Raw genomic sequence first — 19,568 nt, forward strand, 5'->3', positions numbered from 1 at the left:
ATCCTTGTTCTAGTAATCACCGCTGAAGGTCCTCTCCCTGGATCTCCTTGATCTAGGCGATCGGTTCCCAAGCGGGCTTTTCGGGGAAGGGCTCCTCCCGCACCCGTTAGGCGGAGTGGCAGATGCGGCTCGTAGTCGCGCATCTTCTGCATCGTCAATCACTCCAGGCGCCTCTGGCTTTTTCTTGAACATCTCAGCCCGTCTGGCCAAGACGGAAGGAGAGTCACTGTATAAGATAACTCCCCGGAGGTACGTGCAGGGAGACGCCTTCTCATGGTCGTCTTCGGACAGGAAGTCTTCATGCACAGCTCCGCGGAAGATACGAGGAAGCATTCGGAGAAGAGGGCGGCGGAACTTCTTTGGTGTCAGCGGCGGCTCAACTGAGCCTTCGCCCCCTGGCAGTGGTGCATTTGACTCATAGTCGAACTCTTCCCATTCTTCGTTCACAGTCTGCTCATCCTCGGCTGACGGCATAGTGGCTGTGATTAACTCTCGTTCAACGCGAGCCAATCGCCATGTTTCTGCTGCGAGCTTGACGATCTTTCGGACATTCGTCAACAGGGCGTCGAGGTGAGTTGGATCGGTGAAATGGCGGATATGGTCAACGATCTCGTCAACGATGACAGCAGCAACGACATTGATGGCCTGCTTGGCGTCGGAGGTGGTGTAAGCTGCCTTAAGTGTCTGCTGTCTCCAGAAGGCTTCGCGCCGGACGGACTTGCGACGAATGTCGATTGAAAGCATCTGGAAAAAGGTGTCTGCCTTATCATATCGTCTTCCCAAAGTAAACAAGAAAGGCTGGAAGATCCGATAGGTCAGGGTCTTGGAGATAACGTGCTGCACATAGGCAGCGCGAAGCTCTCGAGATGCTGGGGTATTGTCCAAAAATTGCGGGATATCAGATGGGATCTTGGCCAGAATATCTGGCGGCGGCTCAATAGGGAGGTAGGTGAAGTATGTCTTGGATACCTCAATGATAAGCCGCGACAATTCGGCAAAGGACTCAATGCTAGATCAAGAAAGGAAGAATGAATTAGATCATGTAACCTGAAAAAGATGTTGATTATTGTGCAAACGACATATTAAAAGAAAAATAACGAGTGTAAAATAAACATGCAGCGACTTTTCGTCTGGCCCACCTCATGCTACTGAAGCCTGCCATCTACATCAACGACATAAAAAGGGAATTCGTGGGCAAAGGCAATACAATCATATCTCATATACACCGAAACGACTGACTTACAAGAACGAGTCCCCCTTCATCTTCATGTCTGTCGCTTCTCCAAGACTATGTAGGGTTTTCTTCAATCTCTCTCGGTCCTTGTTCAGGTTATTATGGGTCTGGCGCATCTCCTCTACTATGCTCTGGAGTCTTTCCTCCTTCGCCAGACCTTCTCGTTCGAGCACCTCCTTCTCCTCGTTGCTGAGCTTCAGTTCTTCGGTCTTCTCGCTAAGCTGGGCTTCGTAACCTTCGCGAGCTTTCTGCCAGGTCTCCTCTTGGCTGCGGTGTTCGAGGACCATGTTGGCCAAACGCTCCTTGATTTCCTTGACACTATTGGTTTGGATTTCCAATGCGTCTCTCAAGGAGGCAATCTCCTCCTCATGGTGACGCTTGGTCTCTTCAAGGTCCTTTCGAGTAAGTTCAAGCTCGTTTTGCCTCGACTCGCATTCTTGTTGTTTGGCTTCAAGTTCGCTCTTAGTGTTTGCCAGCTCTTCTTTGAGGGCCTCGAGCTCCGAGAATTTCTCCGCCAGCTCAGCTTTCTTCCCTTCCAGCTCTTCCTGGGTAACTCTAAGCTCTTCCATAGTCGACTTGAGCGCCGCCTCGTTGGCATCCAGTTCTTCTTGCTTGGCAGCAAGCTGGCCCAGAAGCTCGTCCTCACGAGCCTTGAGATGTTCGGCAGCAAGCCTGTCGTCTTCGTTCTTGATTTCCTGGAAGAGATCTTCTAGTCTTTCCTTCTGCTCAGCAAGTGCTTTTTCTTCTGACTTCTCGGCCTCCATTCTGAGCCTGATAATTTCACGCTCATGTGCTTCACGGGCTGCTTCGATCTCTTTCTGGATTTGATCAACTTCGCGCTCCAGTTCGTCTCGGGCACGCAGCAGCTCATCCCTTGCCTTTTGAGTCTCAACCAGGGTATCCTCTGTATTTCTGTTTCTCTCTTGCAGATCGCTGAGTTCAACTCCAAGGGCGCCTATCTTACCCTTCAATTTTGAGCATTCCTCTGCATGTTCGTTGGCAACCTTTCTCATCTGGTTCTGCAACGCTTCAATATAGTATTCTTTGTGGAGGAGTGCCTGTTCATGCTGGGCCTCGATCTGCTTGTTTTCTGCTTCCCGGGCAGACAATTGGCTCTGTGCCTCACGATAGCTGACAACAAGCTTGTTAAGATCGGGGATAACGTTCTGTATGCGGTGCAAAAGATTGACCGTATCAGCAAGATCTCGTTCACCGTTCAAGTGCGGTTTTCCATTCTCGGTAGGCTGAGACATTGACTCCCGAGCAGAACGGTATTGAGAAGTGTTTCCGAAATAGTAGTCATATTGGCTTCTCGATGATCGACTGGGCCTCCTTCCTTGCTGCTGGCCGAAAGAAGTTGCATAGTTGGGCTGTGGAGAAGGGTGCATGACAGGTGAGTACTGGGGAGTAGCCACATTTGCTGGCGTCTGTTCCATGACCGGGCTGCTGGGGTAGTTGGAGTTTTGCTGGTATAGATGGGCGTAGGGATAGGGATAGGCGAAGTGTGGTGCTGCTGCAGGTATTGGCTGCGGCTGGTGGGTGTATTCATAAGAAGGCCCTGGGGGAGAAGCAGATTTTGTCCTCGCTTCTGATACAGAAGGTGAAGGCAATGGGACGTCTGAGGGTGAATAAGCTCCGTTCGATACTGCCCTGGTGGTTGGTGTTTTGGCAGATCCGTAGGCAGTTTGGTAGTCACTGTCAGTTACATCATACTGAGACCGAGGTGAAGCCGATCGACCTTTATGTGAAGTATTGGTGGTGAGTGTAGGGACTACTTCTTCGGCTTCTTGGAATTCATCCCCTGCAACCGTGCTGGTGGCCTTTCTTCCAAGCTTGCTTTGACTGCCTGATGAGGAGAGCTTTGGAGATGGGAAAGCTTGGCTCAAGCTCAAGTTTGATGGTGTAGAAGTAATAGACCTTGGCAGCGGAGGGAGGCTCTGGATGATTGAAGGAGGTTTGGATGGGCTTTTCGAGTGAGAAGACTGGGCTTGCGAGGGAGCTGGAGATGGAGAAGGTGATTTTTGTGTAATAGGAGCCTCAATGACAGTTTCTTGCTCTTCTTGCTCTTGTTCATCCCACGCTCTTTCATCTTCTTTCACTGGCTCAGTGACTTGTTCAGGTTGTTTGTCTTCTTCTGGCTGAGCCTGTTCCGGTAGTGGGCCGGCATCTGAAACCACTTCTTCCTCCGGCTTTACCTCCTGCTCTAGTATTGCTTCTTCAAATTTGTCTTCGTCTAGCTCTGCCTCCGGTTCAAGTGTTGCCTCTTCGAACTTCTCCTCAGCTTCTGGTTCGGTCACTTGAGGCGTTGGTTCTTCGAGCGTAGTATCTTCGGGGCTTACTTGCTCAACAGGAACAGTCTCCTCAACAGGAACAATCTCTTCAGCCGGTTGAGGTTCGTCGAGCTTTGGCTCCTCGACTACATCTGGTTGGTCTTCAGCCTTTGGTACTTCCTCGGCAACCTGTTCTTCCACTTGAGGTACTTCATCTATCTTAACTTCGCCTTCGGCTTTAAGCTCATCTTCAGGAATTGGAGTGTCCTCAGTGGCTGGTGTTTCTTCGGCCAATGGTGTGTCTTCGACAAGTGGTGCTTCCTCAGTGGCTGGTGTTTCTTCGGGCGATGGTGTGACCTCGACAAGCGGTGCTTCCTCAGTGGCAGGTGTTTCTTCGGTCAGTGGCGTGTCCTCGACAAGAGGTGTTTCCTCAGCTGAAACTAGTGGAATTTCCTCAGCGGGAGGTGCATCTTCAACCTGAGCAGCTTCTTCTGTTGAAGGTACTTCCTCAACCAGGGGTATATCATCGGCTAATGGTGATTCTTCAACTGCAGGCTCATCTTCAACCTTGGGTTCCTCAGCCGTCACCTCCTCGACCTTAGCCTCCTCTTCAAGCTTGGGCTCTTCAGAGCTTGGTTCCTTTTCGACATTTGGTTCTTCAGCTTTAGGTTCCTCCTCGACCTTTGGCTCTTCGGGTATTACCTCTGCCTCCGGTTTCGGTTCTTCCTCCAGCTTTGAGCCTTCAACAGGCTGTTCTGCCTCATCAGGCCTCGAGGCTTCCTCAGGTTTCTCGACCGGCTCTTCGGTTTGTGCCTGAGCTTGTTCCGGTTCTACCGGTGTGCTTTGATCATCATCTTCAGGCTGTTGACCTTGCTGCTCGGTCTGAACCTTCTCTTCCTCCTCTTCCTGTTTTTGTTTTTGTTGCTTTTTCGATGCTTTTCCCTTGCCACCCTTGGCCTTGGTATCTTTGTCTTTGTTCTTTGCCCCCTTCTTAGCCATTGTTACAAAGCACTACTTATGGACTGGTTTCGTAGAGTTTGTGCAACTTTCGTTCTGACTGTTCACCGAGATTCTAACGTTCTCGCGATATGCAAAGAAGTGCAGAATCTGACAAAGACGTTGGGATAATTGCTTTCAGCGACGGGAACTTTTTTCCTAGTGCTTCAATGGTATCCTTGAAGCAGGCGAAGTCGACAATGTAAAGAGTATAAAGGACCCTGGGCAAAATATATGAAAATGAAACTCCGGTTTCGGCCGTCAATGAGAAAATTCGTTGATAGAAGTCGTAATGAGAATAATGCCGTGAGATGTAGTGGATATTCCGAAAGACGATAATCGCAAAGAGAGGTAGAGAAAGGATGCGAATATTAAGGGTTAAAAGAAGGATAAAAGTACAGAAAAGAGCAATAAGACAGGAACGCTGGTGTCGTGAAATGCAAAAAATCAAAGCGTCGTGGATGCAAAGTGAATGAGAATATTTCTGGGGGAGGAAATATTCTCAGGCGGAAATCGACCAAGTAATAACCTGCTCGAGGAGGGCACAGTCCCAGCAGCTAATACTTCACCGAACCGGTGACTCAAGGGTATCGGCTGGGAAACAAGAGAGCCAGCCAAAATTTAGTGCGCGCAATGCATCGGACTGCACCCACGTCAAGGGGTGATCCAGCAACAATTCACTCCAGACCCAGGATGAAGGCGACGAGAAGCCAATGGCGGCGGTCCCCCTGGCAAAATTGGGCACCAAATATCACTTTACAAAACCTATTTTTCTGTACGACTTCTGCCCACCGTAACTCTTCATGCATTAGTCGGGTAGCGATGTGGATGCAGGCGGTCGCAACAGCAGGGAGTCGTTACATAGTAACAACCGTTGCCCGGAGCCCCGTTCAGACTACTGGAAGGAATGCCAACACGACGAGAGCAGGCTATCCCTCCCTCTGACTGGCCATTCAGCGTGTGAGAGTCAAGGGATAGATGCGTTTCAAAGCAGTCAACTGCAGCAGCATCGAAGCCCAAACGACAACAAACCGCCTGTCGCCCTGCCAATTGTGCGTGCAGCAGCTCCATCTCGACTCCCGCCTCGTTTTTTTCACGCCCACGAACGCCAATCAGGCCCGCGAGGCGACGACGGGAGACTCCCAGCCTCCCCGTTCTGCATCTTCCGCCATCTTCCTCGTTGTCTTCGCCGAGGCGGCTTTGCAAAGTAAGAAACGGAGTAGAGTCTTGTACCTTCTTGTCTCTTCGTCTGTCGCTTTTGTTGCTTTTGATGTTGAAGTCGAAAAAAGCAAAAGACGAAAGTTTTTCTTGGCGTTAGGCTTAGTAATCATTTAATTATGGATAGTCACGTGTTACTATCTCAACCTCATCCGAGAGAAACGCAGCTTCAAGCAGCAAAAAGGACTTGGAACAGACGCATTTCCGCGACACCGTCGACCAGGCCTTGCTCTCGCTCCAATTGAAAGCGTCAGACATGTTTCTTGCCAGGAGAGCTGCCGCCCCGGCGAGGCGTGCCCTGGTTCAGCGTCAGCCCCGCCGTTTCGACTCGCACTCTGCACACCATGAACCTGTCAATGAACACTTCGGCGTACGTCTTGCTCCCCCCTTCTTCCATCCCTGGCTGCCATGATAGCTATCTCGGCCCAAAGAATGAGAATAATCCAAGGCGCGGGGAGCATGTAGACGCTGCCCCGGCAGCTATGTGGCGGATGAGAGTTTCAATTGGCCGGTCTTCTATAAACATGATCGAAAATACATGCCCTACTAACACTTCATGCCTGATACTATACAGCGCGGCTTCTACATCTCTGTCGCCTCGATCCCCATCGGTCTGGCACTGTACAAGTTCTCCACGTCTGATGCCAGCTCAAAGCCATGGTTAACCCGCGTTATCGAGACGTTCACTCCGAGCGAAGCTGTCTTGGAACGAAACAACGCTCTCCACACCCGGGCAATTGAAGAAGCAGCTGCAGACCGCCATCTGTTCCACAGTCAGAATCCTCCACTGACTATTGACATGTCTTTCCCCGAGTACGTTGCCTTGCATATCCTTACGGCTCTGCAAGCCTATCTTCCGTCAAAAACAACATGCTGCGTTATAACGTCATTTATCCCGATTGAATTTCTCGGGCGATTATCTGCACGTCACTAACCTATCCTTCTTTTTTCTGCTGTTCCAGATTATTTAACACTGGCTCTCCCATAAACATGTCCCCTGGTAACTCGTCCGGAGACCTCTCCGCCGTCGTGGCTCACTACGAAAAACGTCAAGCAGACATGGAAAAGGCAAGATTAGGACGCATGAAGGACGGAAAGGTTCAGTCTCTGTACGAAGATGGAAGATATTTTTAGATTATATTATGTGTTGTGTTCTCCCTTCTTAGATCCAGCAATTTTTTACCACTCAGAGCGTGGTGACCATGACTCACTGTACATATGACAAACATCGGTTTCTTTTGTCTCTTCTTTTGAGCACTGGATGCGCCCGGCTGTATTCAAAATTTCATACCCGAGGCGCTGGTTGTTCCATTGGTCATCCAGGGAAGACACGTACTTTGTACAGCAATACCCTGCACTTCCACATGCCAAATGTAAAAAAGAAATAAATAAAATTAATTGACACCATCACAAGTACTTTAGAAACCAGATACACCAGATACACTCCCCGCTCGAAGCCCAAGATATGCTTTTCAGTATTTTTTTGGCTTTATTCTGCAAGCCATTCAAGTCAACCTATTGGTAGCTCAGGGAGGATCTCCAGAACCGTCCTAGTTACTCCCGCGTCGGAGATCACTAACTTAGTTAAGGCCTTGAACTCATCACTGCTTCCCACGTCCCTAAGAGTGCTTAGAAACTCGCTAACCCCTCCGCCAACACCAAAGTAGACTTTCTTCGCTGATATGAGCGCTCGAACTGGAGGATCCCCTGTATGATTCTTTGTTCTGTCGTGCGATAGCGCCCTGCGCATTAATGACGCAAGTGTTTCTGTAAATGGGAGTAATGAAGGCGGAGAATATATAGTTTCACTGGCTAGGATAAGTGTCCTGCGCCCTGCTGTAGTCTGCTGGCTGTCTGTCATCGCCTCGTCTTTCATGTTGTGCTGCTTGCCCAGACACAGGTCGACAAACTCAGGGGACCAACCCCCAGATATGAACGAAAGTTTGATTCCATGATCCGAAAGATCCTGAACAAAGTCTTCCAGAAGGCTTCTATCAATTTCCAGCAAACGATCAACAGCAGGATTAGCCTGGATATTAGTTCCTTCCGGTGGGCTCCTTCGAGTAATATACCAGGTCAGTAGCAGGTTCGGTAAAGTAGCCAACTTCAAGACTGTAGCATTATAATCAGCAAGTATGAAGTGTACTTTTCGGCGCTTTTCCTTTCCCTGGACTAAGAAGCACCGAAGTAGCGATAGAGAAGGCATCCCAGTTCCGGCTCCAAGCTGTTGATATTAGTACCAGGAACATTTGGACCGAGGGCTTTTATAGAAGCCACGCAAAGCAAGCTTCATCGCATATCTTACCTCTATTATATTGAGCTCATCTTGGTCATCCAAGTGTGTAAACCCTTCTAGGCCGTGAGATACGAGAGCGGCCAAATCTAAGGCACATTCCCACGTTTTAAATCCTCCTTCATATACAGTTGGTTTAATGTCATCCTTTTGTAAACCAGCCAGTAAATCTTCACCCTCGTTCAGCATATCCCGTTCAGCCATTAGTTGAACGCGGATATCCATTAACTGTCGGCGCGCAACTAAAAATGGCTCCTCCAATTTTGGTCCTATTAATTGGGTATTGAACTCCAACTGTGACGGTAGAGAAGCAAGCTATAGAAAAGAATTAGTAATGGGTTGACCAAATTTTGTTGGTATAGCCGTGGACAGAAAATAAATTAGATTAGGGCTTTTGCAGCAAACTGAATACGGTAGAACCAGGTATCGTTACAGTATATTGAAGTCTTCCATTATTCTTTCTCACTTCCCTAGTAGCATCCTAAGGCACCTCTTACTGGGTATAAGAATGATACTTACCATATCCTCAAGGTTAAGCACCTCTGCATTATCGAATATCAGATCACTTTTGTTTTCTTGAACACTCGGAACTCCTTGGTCAGTGTCAGATATGTTCTCTAAATCTTCCACATCGTCACCTCCAAAGCCAAAAGTAAAAGTTGACGCCATCGTGTAAATAATCTTAAATTAACCCTCTATCAAATATTTTAGAGCTCCATTCCCAAGATGTGTTATCATGATTGACAATATATTTCAATTTCTCGTAGGTACTAATTTATATGCGTCACGTGAAATTTTAGCCTGAACCTAGACCTGATTTGGATATATATCTTGCCGCCTTAGAGTTTGCTGACTCATTTCTATTTACTAGCTGAAAATTAATGCCGCTATAAGACTGCTTATCAATGCAAATGAGTAGCAGACGGCTGTGATTCCTTGGACAGCATAACTATATTGGCCCGAGACGCTTAAAACAGGCTTCTGAGCTGAAGAGGCAGAATATTTAGCAACCATTGAAAGGTTCCTTAGAAGGATATAGGACTTCATCGGCGCCTCAATCTTACAGAGGAGAGTTGATGCCAAGAATTACATAAGGAGCTATTTCATGATTATTAATATACTTCCCGAAAGTCTAACGTTCACGCTTTATCGCGACTTTCAACTTTTCTCTGTTTTGGCAACAAACACATCACTTAAGTCCACCTTATGAGACGTGTATGATACATATATTTCATATTGCCTTCGCTGCCAGGCAAGGCGTACTTCGTGTGCCCATCGCCAACCGATAGATCTAATATAAAAGGCAAAACCGAATGCCAATGCTGCATCAGCTCGCCTAAGATGAACGGGGGAGACCCAAGACGCAATGAACTGACCGCACTGACTGGGATAGCTAGTTAAATTTCATGTCTGGGATAGCAAGGTATCAATTTATACAGAGAGAGCAACGGCAGTTATACCAAATAAAACAATAACGCCGGAGTCCTCCTTGGTGCTGGGAGATTTCAGGACTGATATCCAAGAATACCCCCTACCTCAGAGAATACTCACGCTTCATATACTACCAGGGCAAAATTCGGTTGTAAGGGACAACATTATCCTTCGTCATCTTCCCATCTTATTCGACTGGAATTCCCACTTTCTGCCGACCTACAGTCTGTCACTGCTTTTGTTCTTATCTCAGAGTGGGAAGTGTCTATGCTACACGCATTCATCCAAAAACAACTGAGGCCCCAATATATCGAGATCGATATCTTGATTCTCAGCCATCAATCTTCTTTCATATCTATATGTCGGATGCAGACGCGCTGTATCTCTACTTGAATATATTATGCCACGTTACTGGGTCCGCACATACAATGGAGCAGAGAGTCAGACAGGCATTGTTGATTGACGCATTATCGTTACTCCTATCCAGAGACACCACATCGATAGCTTGGTTAGCCCTTTTCCTCGACTATTTAGCCAAGGGCGCATTTGATCACAATAATAGGTGTTCCATCCTTGGCCGCTATGATTTAATGCTTGGTGGCCGTAGAGTCGGCGGTGAGATGAGAATGATGGCCATAAAAACGCATTCAACAGTACCGAATTCGATAACTGGACCGAATGCGGGGGAATTTATAGTCATGACTGGCGAAGGCCGCCAGAAGCGGTAGCCCAGTAAAGATGACATGGACGGGACACTAATGGGCAAAGCTTAGGGAGATGTGTGATATTGCTATAAACCATGACCATGGTTTAAGACTTCTGTAGCCGGTTAGAATCGTTACGAGCACGCCGAGCCGCGTTGGTAGCCACTACATCAGCTGTCCAACTATTGAAGCAAAGACGAAAGCTTACACAGTTAACAACCGCGGTAGCATATACCATCAAGAGATCATGGGTAGAAAATAACTAACTCTCAAGTACAGCTTTTGCAGCATACTTGACTGTCTGATTTACGGGCCGCCACTACCATCTCCAACATTCAGCTCTTCAAACAAGCGTATGGACAAGAATAGCCATGAAGTTGCTCCCATCACTCTACCAGGACATTCCCTTATACTAAACAACTTCGCATGACAGAACTATTTTATTACATGCATAGGACAGTGACAAGACATCCTCGGGATTTGGGCTGAATGTTGCATAGAGCGACCTTGTTTTATCAGCCACGCAGCTATACTCGGGTACAGCGCCACTCATTTCCGCGGAGGCATAAAGAAATCATCCGAGGAGGTCGAGGTACGCATAATAGCTCCTCGAGTACATGGTTCCTCGAAGTACAGAGAACGGCCGGGTCAAACGGGATTTGCAGCCTTGTCCAGTGTGCAGGGAGGTTCTCCGTATTGATACGGGGCTATGGCTCTAAACAGGGGACTCGGCAGGGTACGAATGGTTTCTCGGGACAAGCAACCAGCTAAACCGATTGGTAGAAGATTTTATGCGAGATTTTGAGGGTGAGATCGTATGGTGATATCCCTACATACATATCTCGGTAGGATGGTCATCGGTAGGGTATCAAGCTAATTTGAGCAGTCATCTCCATGTCTTCAAAGTACTTGGTTGCAACGACATGTATCATCCTTTCACATTACAACCTCGGGCCAGTGTAAGCCCACCATCCATGGTTGGTATACATTGATGAAGCATGAAACCTGCCAGGGCCCTCCTGCGAGAAACCCCCCCACGACCCTCGGCGCTAAAACATGTCAAAAGCGAATGTCTTCTTTTTCGTGCCTTGCAGTGATCTTATCCAGCAAGTCAGGCCGTCAGACAGAGGTATCACATCTCCAGTATCACATCCCACGAATAGTCAGAGGTTCGGTTCGAGAATGTTTCGTCTTCAGGGGGAGCTGAGCTTGGCGGCTGATCACATCCACATCTCGATCGCGGCTCCAACAGTGGACGACTAAAGAGATACCAAGGCGAAGGCCGTTTATCCGTCCGTCCTCCACGGCCGAAATGCAGTATTTCCTGTCTGCGCTCATAAGCAAGGCTATGCCTGCAATTTTGCTCGGTCTCTCCCACCATTTTTCCCCTGCTCGACCGACAAAACAAGCTTGTTAGAGGGTTACATCCCGTTTCTGGCCTGTTTGTCTTCTCCTTGTGGAGAACAGGTCGAACAGGCCTTTTCCCAGTTGAACGGGCATCATCTCGCATCCAAAATGCATAGATACATATATCTATTCCACCCTGATGGCCTATTATAATATATTTATACCATGCAAAGCGGTCATTACCCCACGATCTAATGCGGGAGCTATGGCATTGGAGTACATCCCCTGGCTATAACCGGCCTTGCCTCCCGAGATATACGACCCTCCATGGTATATGGATATCAATCACTTCGTTTTTTGCCCTCATCCTAACTCCTCGTGAGAGCTGATCGGCATGTATCAGCGAGCACGGAGACGCTCTTGGCCGGAAACATGCGGCGCAGCACACCCCCCTTGCGATGGAGGCCTTCCAGTGCGCCTGTGAAGAGATGCCTGATCAACATGTCATTCAAGCATCCCCCCAGTCCTAGAAAAGGGGAGAAGAACCAAACATTGAGAAGCTCTATGCATTGAATCTATCGAGCGAGAGAAATTTCAACCTATATAAATCACAGGTGCCTTTCCTCTAGAATATAACAATAATGAGTCCTCTCGTATTGACAGGGCATTGGATCTTCTTAGCCCAGTTCTTACTAGTTTCTTTATTTTGAGGTTCTCTTGATATCCCCATCATGCACGGCCTTCTCCTTGCCGCCGGGCTTCTTAGCCTGCCACTCCGTGTACTCGCACACCCCCAGCCAAGCACAAGCCTCACTAGCCAAGGTGTAGACTTGAATGCCTACCGCATGGCTGACAGGTCCAGCTACATGAGTTCAGATGAGATGAAGCTCGAACAGCCCAGCATTTCCTCTCTCAGTGGCGGTAACTATGTGGAAACTGCTACAGAAGTTGTCAAGCGCATGATGCCTGGCGTGACCTTCCGCATGGTTGATGATCACTACGTCGGTGAATCTGGAATTAGCCATGTATACTTCCGCCAGACCATGCATGGCATGGATATCGACAACTCTGACTTTAACGTCAACGTAAGTTTAACCAAGCTCTACAATCATTTATCTCAAACCAATGCGGCTCATCAGCCAAAAATAGATTGGCAAAGACGGAAAAGTGCTTTCCTTTGGAAACTCCTTCTACACCAACCCTACACCCGATAAGGCTCCAGTCGAGAAGCGTGACTTCTCCGATCCTATGAAGGCTCTCCATGGCGCCCGCAAGGCCCTTAACCTGCCTATCAATGCCGATAAAGCGACGATAAAGTCTATGAATGAGCATGAAGTTATGTTTATGGGAACTTCTGGAGCCCTTTCCGACCCACAGGGCAAGCTTTGTTATATGGCCAAAGAAGATGGAACCCTGGCCCTGACCTGGAGAGTGGAGACTGACATGGGTGACAACTGGCTTCTATCCTATGTTGATGCCAAAGACACTGACAAAGTCCACAACGTTGTTGACTACGTCTCGCATGCAACTTACCAAGTCTAGTATGCTTCTCTCCCGATCTTTCAACACACGGTTTGGATTGAGAATTTCTAGCTCCAAACAACGAAAAAAAATTAATAGAGGCTAACTATATTTGTCTGGTAGCCCCTGGCCAGTCCCTGATCCAACTGAAGGGAAACGCGCGGTTCTTCAGAACCCATGGAATCTGAAGGCCTCACCATTCACATGGATCAGTGACGGAAAGAACAATTACTCCACAACTAGGGGTAACAACGCAATTGCACAGGCTAACTTTGATGGTGGATCGGATTACCTCAATAACTACAGGCCAAACAACAAGAACCTCAAATTTGAATATCCATATGCGCCAAACATGAGCCCTCCAAAGTCATATATTGATGCGTCAGTTACCCAGCTATTCTACTCTGCCAACATGGTACATGACCTATACTATATGCTTGGCTTTACCGAGAAGGCTGGTAACTTCCAAGTCAACAACCGCAACCAGGGTGGTAAGGGCGGTGATTTTGTCATTCTCAATGCGCAGGATGGCTCTGGTACTAACAATGCCAATTTCGCTACTCCACCCGATGGCCAGCCTGGACGTATGCGAGTGTATATTTGGACCAAGGCCAAACCAGCTCGCGACTCCTCTTTCGAAGCCGGTACCGTTATCCACGAGTACACCCACGGCCGTACGTACAATCTCTCTCTCTAACTACTCGCATATCAACCTCCCTCGCCCGTTTGATTTGAGCTAATTTCGTCCTATCTAGTTTCTAACCGCCTCTGTGGTGGCCCTGCCAATTCAGCCTGCTTGAACGGCATGGAGTCCGGCGGCATGGGTGAAGGATGGGGTGACTTCTTCGCAACCGCCATCCGCCTCAAGCCAAACGATAACCGCAACGCAAACTACGTCCATGGCGAATGGGTCAACAACAGCCCCAGGGGTAACAGAATGTTCCCATATTCCACCAGCCTTCAGACCAACCCATTGGTCTACACATCCTGTAACAAATATAACGAAGTGCACGCTATCGGAACCGTATGGTGCTCTATTCTCTACGAGGTGCTATGGAACTTGATCGATAAGCACGGCAAGAATGACGGACCCACGCCCGTGTTCGAAAACGGTGTCCCCAAGGATGGTAAATACCTTGCCATGAAGCTTGTTCTCGATGGAATGGCAATGTACGTTGATCCCTCCCTGCATTATCTTCTCTATAGGTAAAACTAATGCACAAAAAACACAGTCAACCATGCAAACCAACTTTCGTGCAGGCTCGCAACGCCATTCTCGATGCTGATATGAACCTCACCAAGGGTGCTAACAAGTGTGAGCTGTGGAAGGCCTTTGCTAAGCGTGGATTGGGCACTGGTGCCAAGTACGACCCTAAGAACCGAACTGGCAGCAAGGCTGTTCCCAAGGAGTGTCAGTAGAGTTAAGGGGAACTTCGAGGTCTTTGAGAGGCCATGGCGTTATGCCTGTACATAGTTATACCATCGAATATACCACTTTGCCTTGTTCTTCAATTACTGTCGTGTATTGCTCCCTGGGTACGTATCCGTGGACTACTTATTAAGGTGTCAGGGGCTAAATGCCGACAGCCGCAATCCCGAAATCGACCTGTTTAATGCATTCCACAGTCTCACAAGGTACGTACCATCATCGATAGGAAATAGGTTCTACGATTGCTCAAGTACCTATGTAGCTAAGCAGCTTAATCTTAATAGTCTTCTTTAAAGCGAGTCTCTTGCACCGAGCTCAACATCAGCTGAAATACGAAAATGGGCCAGTCACACTCGACCAAGCCGGAGTTAACTATGGAACTAGAAATCCCGTACCTGATTGATGGATTCTCCCGGATACACTGCATAACATTCACCTCATAAGTGCTACAATCATGCATGCTTTTCGAGAACACAAGTGCACGGCGTACCTTGGTGTTACGAGGAACAACGCAGGATCCGACAGTGGTGCAGCATTAACTAAAAAGGAGCAACGAAATAGTTATCGGGAGAAAAACACAAGGGCCAAACAGCCCTCGAGCGTCATGACATGTTCTATTATTGTTTTCTTTCTTTTCTTTCTTCTATTTCACTAGCAGTATGGATAAGAAAAGGGCATCGTGCATTGGAATGAAAGAAGTTTTGGGCATGCATGGATGGATGGTATCTAATATTCTCCTCTAAACGGTGGAGATGAACCGTATCCTAGCCGGTGTCTCTGTATATGATGAACGTATATATAGCGTGGGTCTCGTAAACAACCATGAAAAAACGGGGCAAAAAGGTAAAAATGGGGGAGCAAAGATTATGCCGAAAAGGGTCATAGGTCAGCTGAATTAAGCACCGTTGGTACTATTGCCGTTTGTTCCGTTTCCATTGTTGATCTTTGGAGCGACGAGAGCCTTCTCGAGAGCCTGGAGGACATCGGCCTTGAGGTCCTCGCCGTCTTCAATACCGCAGCTGAGACGGATCAGGTCGTCGTATACACCTGCGATCTCACGCTGTTCCTTGGGAATGCCGGCGTGGGTCATGGAGCCGGGGACCTCGACGAGAGACTCGACGCCACCGAGGGACTCGGCAAGGACGAAGAGCTGGGTGGACTGGCAGAAGCGTTCGGCAGCTTCGCGGCCGCCCTTGATGCGGAAGCTGAGCATGCCACCGCCCATGCCGTTGCGGTGCTGCTTGATGGCGATCTTGCGGTGTGGGTGGGAGTCGATGCCGGGGTAGTTCACGGCCTGGACGTGAGGGGAGGCCTCGAGGGCATGGGCGATCAGGGTTGCGTTAGTGGTGGCTTCTCTGGCGCGGAGATGGAGGGTCTTGAGACCGCGGTGGGCGAGCCAGCAGTCAAAGGCGGAGGGGACGGCGCCAATGGCATTTTGGAGGAAGGTGAGTCTAGTCTTGATCTCATCGGAGTTGAAAGCTGCAACGCCCATGAGGACATCCTGGAAAGCAGAACATAGTTAGCACAATTCTTCTCCGTTTGGGTGATTTCAAGTGGTGACGTACAGAGTGGCCGTTGATGTATTTGGTGACGGAGTGGATGACGATATCTGCTCCGTGGTCGAGAGGGTTCTGGATGTAGGGACTCAAGAAGGTGTTGTCCACCACAACCTGGATGCCGTGCTGGTGAGCAATGGTAGCGACAGCGCGGATATCAACGAGGCCTAGGGTCGGGTTGGACGGGGACTCGATCCAGATGAGCCTGGTCTCGTTGGGACGGATCAGCTTGGCCACGTCGGTCTCGATGGTGGGCGTGAAGGTGACCTCGACGCCGTGGGCGGCAGCGACCTTGGTGAAGTATCTGTGGGTGCCACCGTAGACGTCCGAGATGGAGACGACGTGAGAGCCGCCGGCGAGCGACTGGAGGATGTTGGCGGTGGTGGCAGAGCCGGAGGAGAAGGCGAGCGCATAGCGGGCGTTCTCAAGCCCCGCAACGGCTGCCTCGAAGTTGTCTCTGCGCCATTGTCAGCTCAGCTCTTCAGCTCATCAATTCTCGGTCTTCCTCTGGCAAGCAGCGTAGAGTGTAAGAGTATTAGACGGACCTGTTGGGGTTGGAGCTTCTGGTGTACTCGTAGTCGCCGATGGGCTTTCCCAGGCTGTGCTGTATGAAGGTGGTCGACAGGGAGATCTGTACGGCCGGTCAGCACCTGCGCATTGGATATAAGACGACAGCAACAGCAACAGCAACAGAGAGAGACGTACAGGAGCAATGACGGCGCCAGTGGTCGGTTCGATGGGTGCGCCGGTGTGGACGGCTCTGGTGCCAAAGCGATGGACGGGCGAGGGCGCTCTGGGAGGCGTCTCGATGGTCTCCTTCTGCTCCAGTCGGGCGGGCAGGATGCTCGAGGGGACGACGGTGGTGGCCATCTTCTTCTTCTCTTCTTCTTCTTATTCTATATACTGACAATGGATGATATTTGGTAGGTAGCGGATTGGTGAAGATGGTGGATTGTATTTGGTACTTGCAAGGAGTAGGATAGCCGACGGTTTATATACAAGTTGATTAAAAATAAGAACGAAAAATTCAGAAAAAGCCCGATCCACGGATAGAAAACTCTTTGCTTTTGATATCCACAGTCTCTCACATCGTAACCTGGGTTGGATTTCTATTTTCTCCAGCCAGTCGTATTCCTGCTGGTCCATCAGGCAAGAAGTAACAGGGTCGGTTCCATCGCAGACTCTTTGCTTCTTCTTCTCCTTCTTCTTAATAATAACAGCTGGATTTTCGGAGCCACAGTCCAGTCCGTCCGACCTGAAGCATCCTTCGAAGCAAGCGAGGAAGTAAATAAATGAGCCAAAAGACAGCTAAGATTCCGACATCGACAGCCGCTCAGGGCGGATTTCTAATCGGCCGCTCTCTATCGTCATCGCTGCCACCGCGGGGCAAGAAGCAACGAGCAGCAAAGGCGCATCACGGGCAGCTCTTAGCGCACACTTGGCAGGCCTTGTTGCAGGCGGGGAGAGACATAAGTAATGTAGGTTGATGGGTATGGAGGTTGATGTGTGTGTGGTCGAGGTTTCCGATAGGCTGCGTCCAGGGATCTTGATGCGCACAAAGTCGGCCTGAGTTGTGCGACGCGGGCGGCGAGGGCGGCCAATCCATGCTCTTCAAGACCGAGCCGAGAGAGTGACTGGGGGAAGACGCAGGTCGGGCGAGGGGAAGCTGACACCGCATGTTTCCATCACATAGTTATCCAATATCCATCTCATTAGCTGAGCCAGCTAAGTCGGCAGGTAAACTAGCTGAAGGGCGTCTGGGAGTCACCGGATCACGACCACCAGGCGACCAGGCCGAGACCAGCAACTTGCATCGAGCCCTGAGCAGTTAGTTAGCATCGTCAAACACAATAGATCTATTTGACTATGTTGAATGTGGCGTAGAAGGGCAAGTAAGTAGTGTATGGAGAAGATTGACATACGACGATCGAGTAGGGGGGCTTTCGGTCCGGCGCAGCGACGCCGTCCTGCAGATCGGGAGCACTGGGGACCTGGTCGTGCCATTCCTCCTGTTCGACTCGGAAGCGGACAGTCTCACCAACGTCGAAGTAGAAGATGCCTCCCTCGCCGTTGTCCCATATCCAGACCTGGTCTTTCATGTCACTGCTAGGCAGTCAGCATGGCTATATATCACTGGCTTGTAAGGGATACATACAACCTAGCACCGTCCAGCAGCATGTCTGGAGGGACGATGATGTCGTTGAAGAACTCGATCCCAACTGCTCTCGTTAGCATCAAATATCAATCAATGTCAATGTCAGTATAAATATAAATATCAAAATGGCCGCTTCATACTCTTGATCCCTTGCTCTGTTCCGTTCGTGATCTTGCCGATGATGACTTCTCCCTTGAACGGCCGAAACACAATCATCCGGAATTTAACTACCATCAATTAGCACTCCATAGTCTTTAATAGCGTGTAATGACTACTTCTTCTCACCGTTGACGTTGACCAGGCCAGTTCCATGACCGATCAGCCCGTCTGAGGACTCGAGCAGATCGTAGAAAGCGACGCAAAGACCGACATTCTGAATGACCTAAGACCTCAGTTAGCTTCCCAGCTGCATCTATCAGGGTATCAGGCTGCAAGACTCACCTTGTTGGCGTATTTCTCGTTAATGTTGTCCTCGATAGCGACTGCGCTGAGCTTCGAGAAGTCTTCAGGCGCAATCTGCACCAGGTCCGAGATGGTCGTCTGTCCCGAGTAAGCATCAAGCAGGCTCCAAGCAAGGCATATCAAGGCACATCACTCACAAGGATGAACATGACTACTCTGTAGAGGGTATAATTGTGGTATCAAACTGTAGATGGCTGGTAGTGGCTTTTTTTCTGATGCTAATTCTTCACCCGCAGGAAGAAACTCTCGGTAAAGATATAAACAACTTCGACCAGCAAAAGACACCAACATATATTAAGCAGTTCGAGTTAATCCAGATCAATTGAATAAAAACAACAGATAATAATTTGATTTGAATAATCTACACGCCTAATAATCTACATGTACTCATCACCGTCTTTGCTCAAATTTATCTCCAAGAGCCTCAAGCGGAAGAAAGTTTTTCCTAGATTTTTTTTGCTGGCCCGGCTCTCGATACACGCAAGGATGAGACATGGACGGACGGTGTTTTGGATAGAAGAGCTGCAGAGACTGGCGGGCAGAGGCGAGATAAAGCGAGTTAGACGGCTGAGAAGATATATACACTCTTTGATTCAGTGGAAGACAGGTCGTTGGCGCGGACGTGAAGGTGAGTTGGCTGTGTTTGAGTGAAGCTTCAGATAGCTCTGAGATAGCTTGGAGTCTACGGTCGAGCTTCCACCAGCGTTTTGACGGACATGGACTGACGCTTGAACAGGGAATATTACGACGTATACCGTTATACCAGTATACCAGAGCCTAGGAGAGAATACTGCGACCGATCATACGAGTTTCGAAGGAGCATAAGACTGATGTCGGGCTTCTCGTTCCCTCCTCCACCACCACCGCCGCCTCCACCGCCCTCACAGCCCTCGCAGCCAGCATATAACAGCTCATCAAGAGGAGGCGGGCGAGGGAACTCCCACCATCGAGG

At 49.1% G+C, this 19,568-nt stretch overlaps 6 protein-coding genes across 6 annotated transcripts; 2 read left to right on the forward strand and 4 right to left on the reverse strand.

Moving 5' to 3' along the window:
* Positions 1–9: 9 nt before the first annotated feature.
* MGYG_05066 (hypothetical protein) lies at positions 10–4,503 on the reverse strand (the record flags this gene model as incomplete). The annotated part of the gene is made up of 2 exons (XM_003172426.1): positions 10–1,009; positions 1,244–4,503. The coding sequence occupies 2 exons, from the start codon at positions 4,501–4,503 to the stop codon at positions 10–12; spliced, it is 4,260 nt and encodes a 1,419-aa protein (XP_003172474.1).
* Positions 4,504–5,974: 1,471 nt separating this feature from the next.
* MGYG_05067 (hypothetical protein) lies at positions 5,975–6,852 on the forward strand (the record flags this gene model as incomplete). Its single annotated transcript, XM_003172427.1, has 3 exons — positions 5,975–6,088; positions 6,293–6,531; positions 6,681–6,852. 3 exons carry the CDS (start codon positions 5,975–5,977, stop codon positions 6,850–6,852), a joined length of 525 nt encoding a protein of 174 aa, XP_003172475.1.
* A 376-nt stretch (positions 6,853–7,228) lies between these two features.
* MGYG_05068 (hypothetical protein) lies at positions 7,229–8,680 on the reverse strand (the record flags this gene model as incomplete). Its single annotated transcript, XM_003172428.1, has 3 exons — positions 7,229–7,942; positions 8,024–8,326; positions 8,531–8,680. The coding sequence occupies 3 exons, from the start codon at positions 8,678–8,680 to the stop codon at positions 7,229–7,231; spliced, it is 1,167 nt and encodes a 388-aa protein (XP_003172476.1).
* Positions 8,681–12,224: 3,544 nt separating this feature from the next.
* Positions 12,225–14,433, forward strand: MGYG_05070 (extracellular elastinolytic metalloproteinase; the record flags this gene model as incomplete). The annotated part of the gene is made up of 5 exons (XM_003172429.1): positions 12,225–12,578; positions 12,643–13,034; positions 13,138–13,688; positions 13,770–14,184; positions 14,247–14,433. The coding sequence occupies 5 exons, from the start codon at positions 12,225–12,227 to the stop codon at positions 14,431–14,433; spliced, it is 1,899 nt and encodes a 632-aa protein (XP_003172477.1).
* Positions 14,434–15,338: 905 nt separating this feature from the next.
* Positions 15,339–16,869, reverse strand: MGYG_05071 (cystathionine gamma-lyase; the record flags this gene model as incomplete). Its single annotated transcript, XM_003172430.1, has 4 exons — positions 15,339–15,944; positions 16,009–16,456; positions 16,545–16,630; positions 16,705–16,869. 4 exons carry the CDS (start codon positions 16,867–16,869, stop codon positions 15,339–15,341), a joined length of 1,305 nt encoding a protein of 434 aa, XP_003172478.1.
* Positions 16,870–17,771: 902 nt separating this feature from the next.
* Positions 17,772–18,765, reverse strand: MGYG_05072 (DNA-directed RNA polymerase III polypeptide; the record flags this gene model as incomplete). The annotated part of the gene is made up of 7 exons (XM_003172431.1): positions 17,772–17,819; positions 17,922–18,102; positions 18,155–18,218; positions 18,295–18,381; positions 18,440–18,536; positions 18,596–18,694; positions 18,754–18,765. The coding sequence occupies 7 exons, from the start codon at positions 18,763–18,765 to the stop codon at positions 17,772–17,774; spliced, it is 588 nt and encodes a 195-aa protein (XP_003172479.1).
* Positions 18,766–19,568: the final 803 nt, after the last annotated feature.

Source organism: Nannizzia gypsea, genomic scaffold (genome assembly GCF_000150975.2).
Source record: "Nannizzia gypsea CBS 118893 supercont1.4 genomic scaffold, whole genome shotgun sequence".
Taxonomy (NCBI): domain Eukaryota; kingdom Fungi; phylum Ascomycota; class Eurotiomycetes; order Onygenales; family Arthrodermataceae; genus Nannizzia; species Nannizzia gypsea.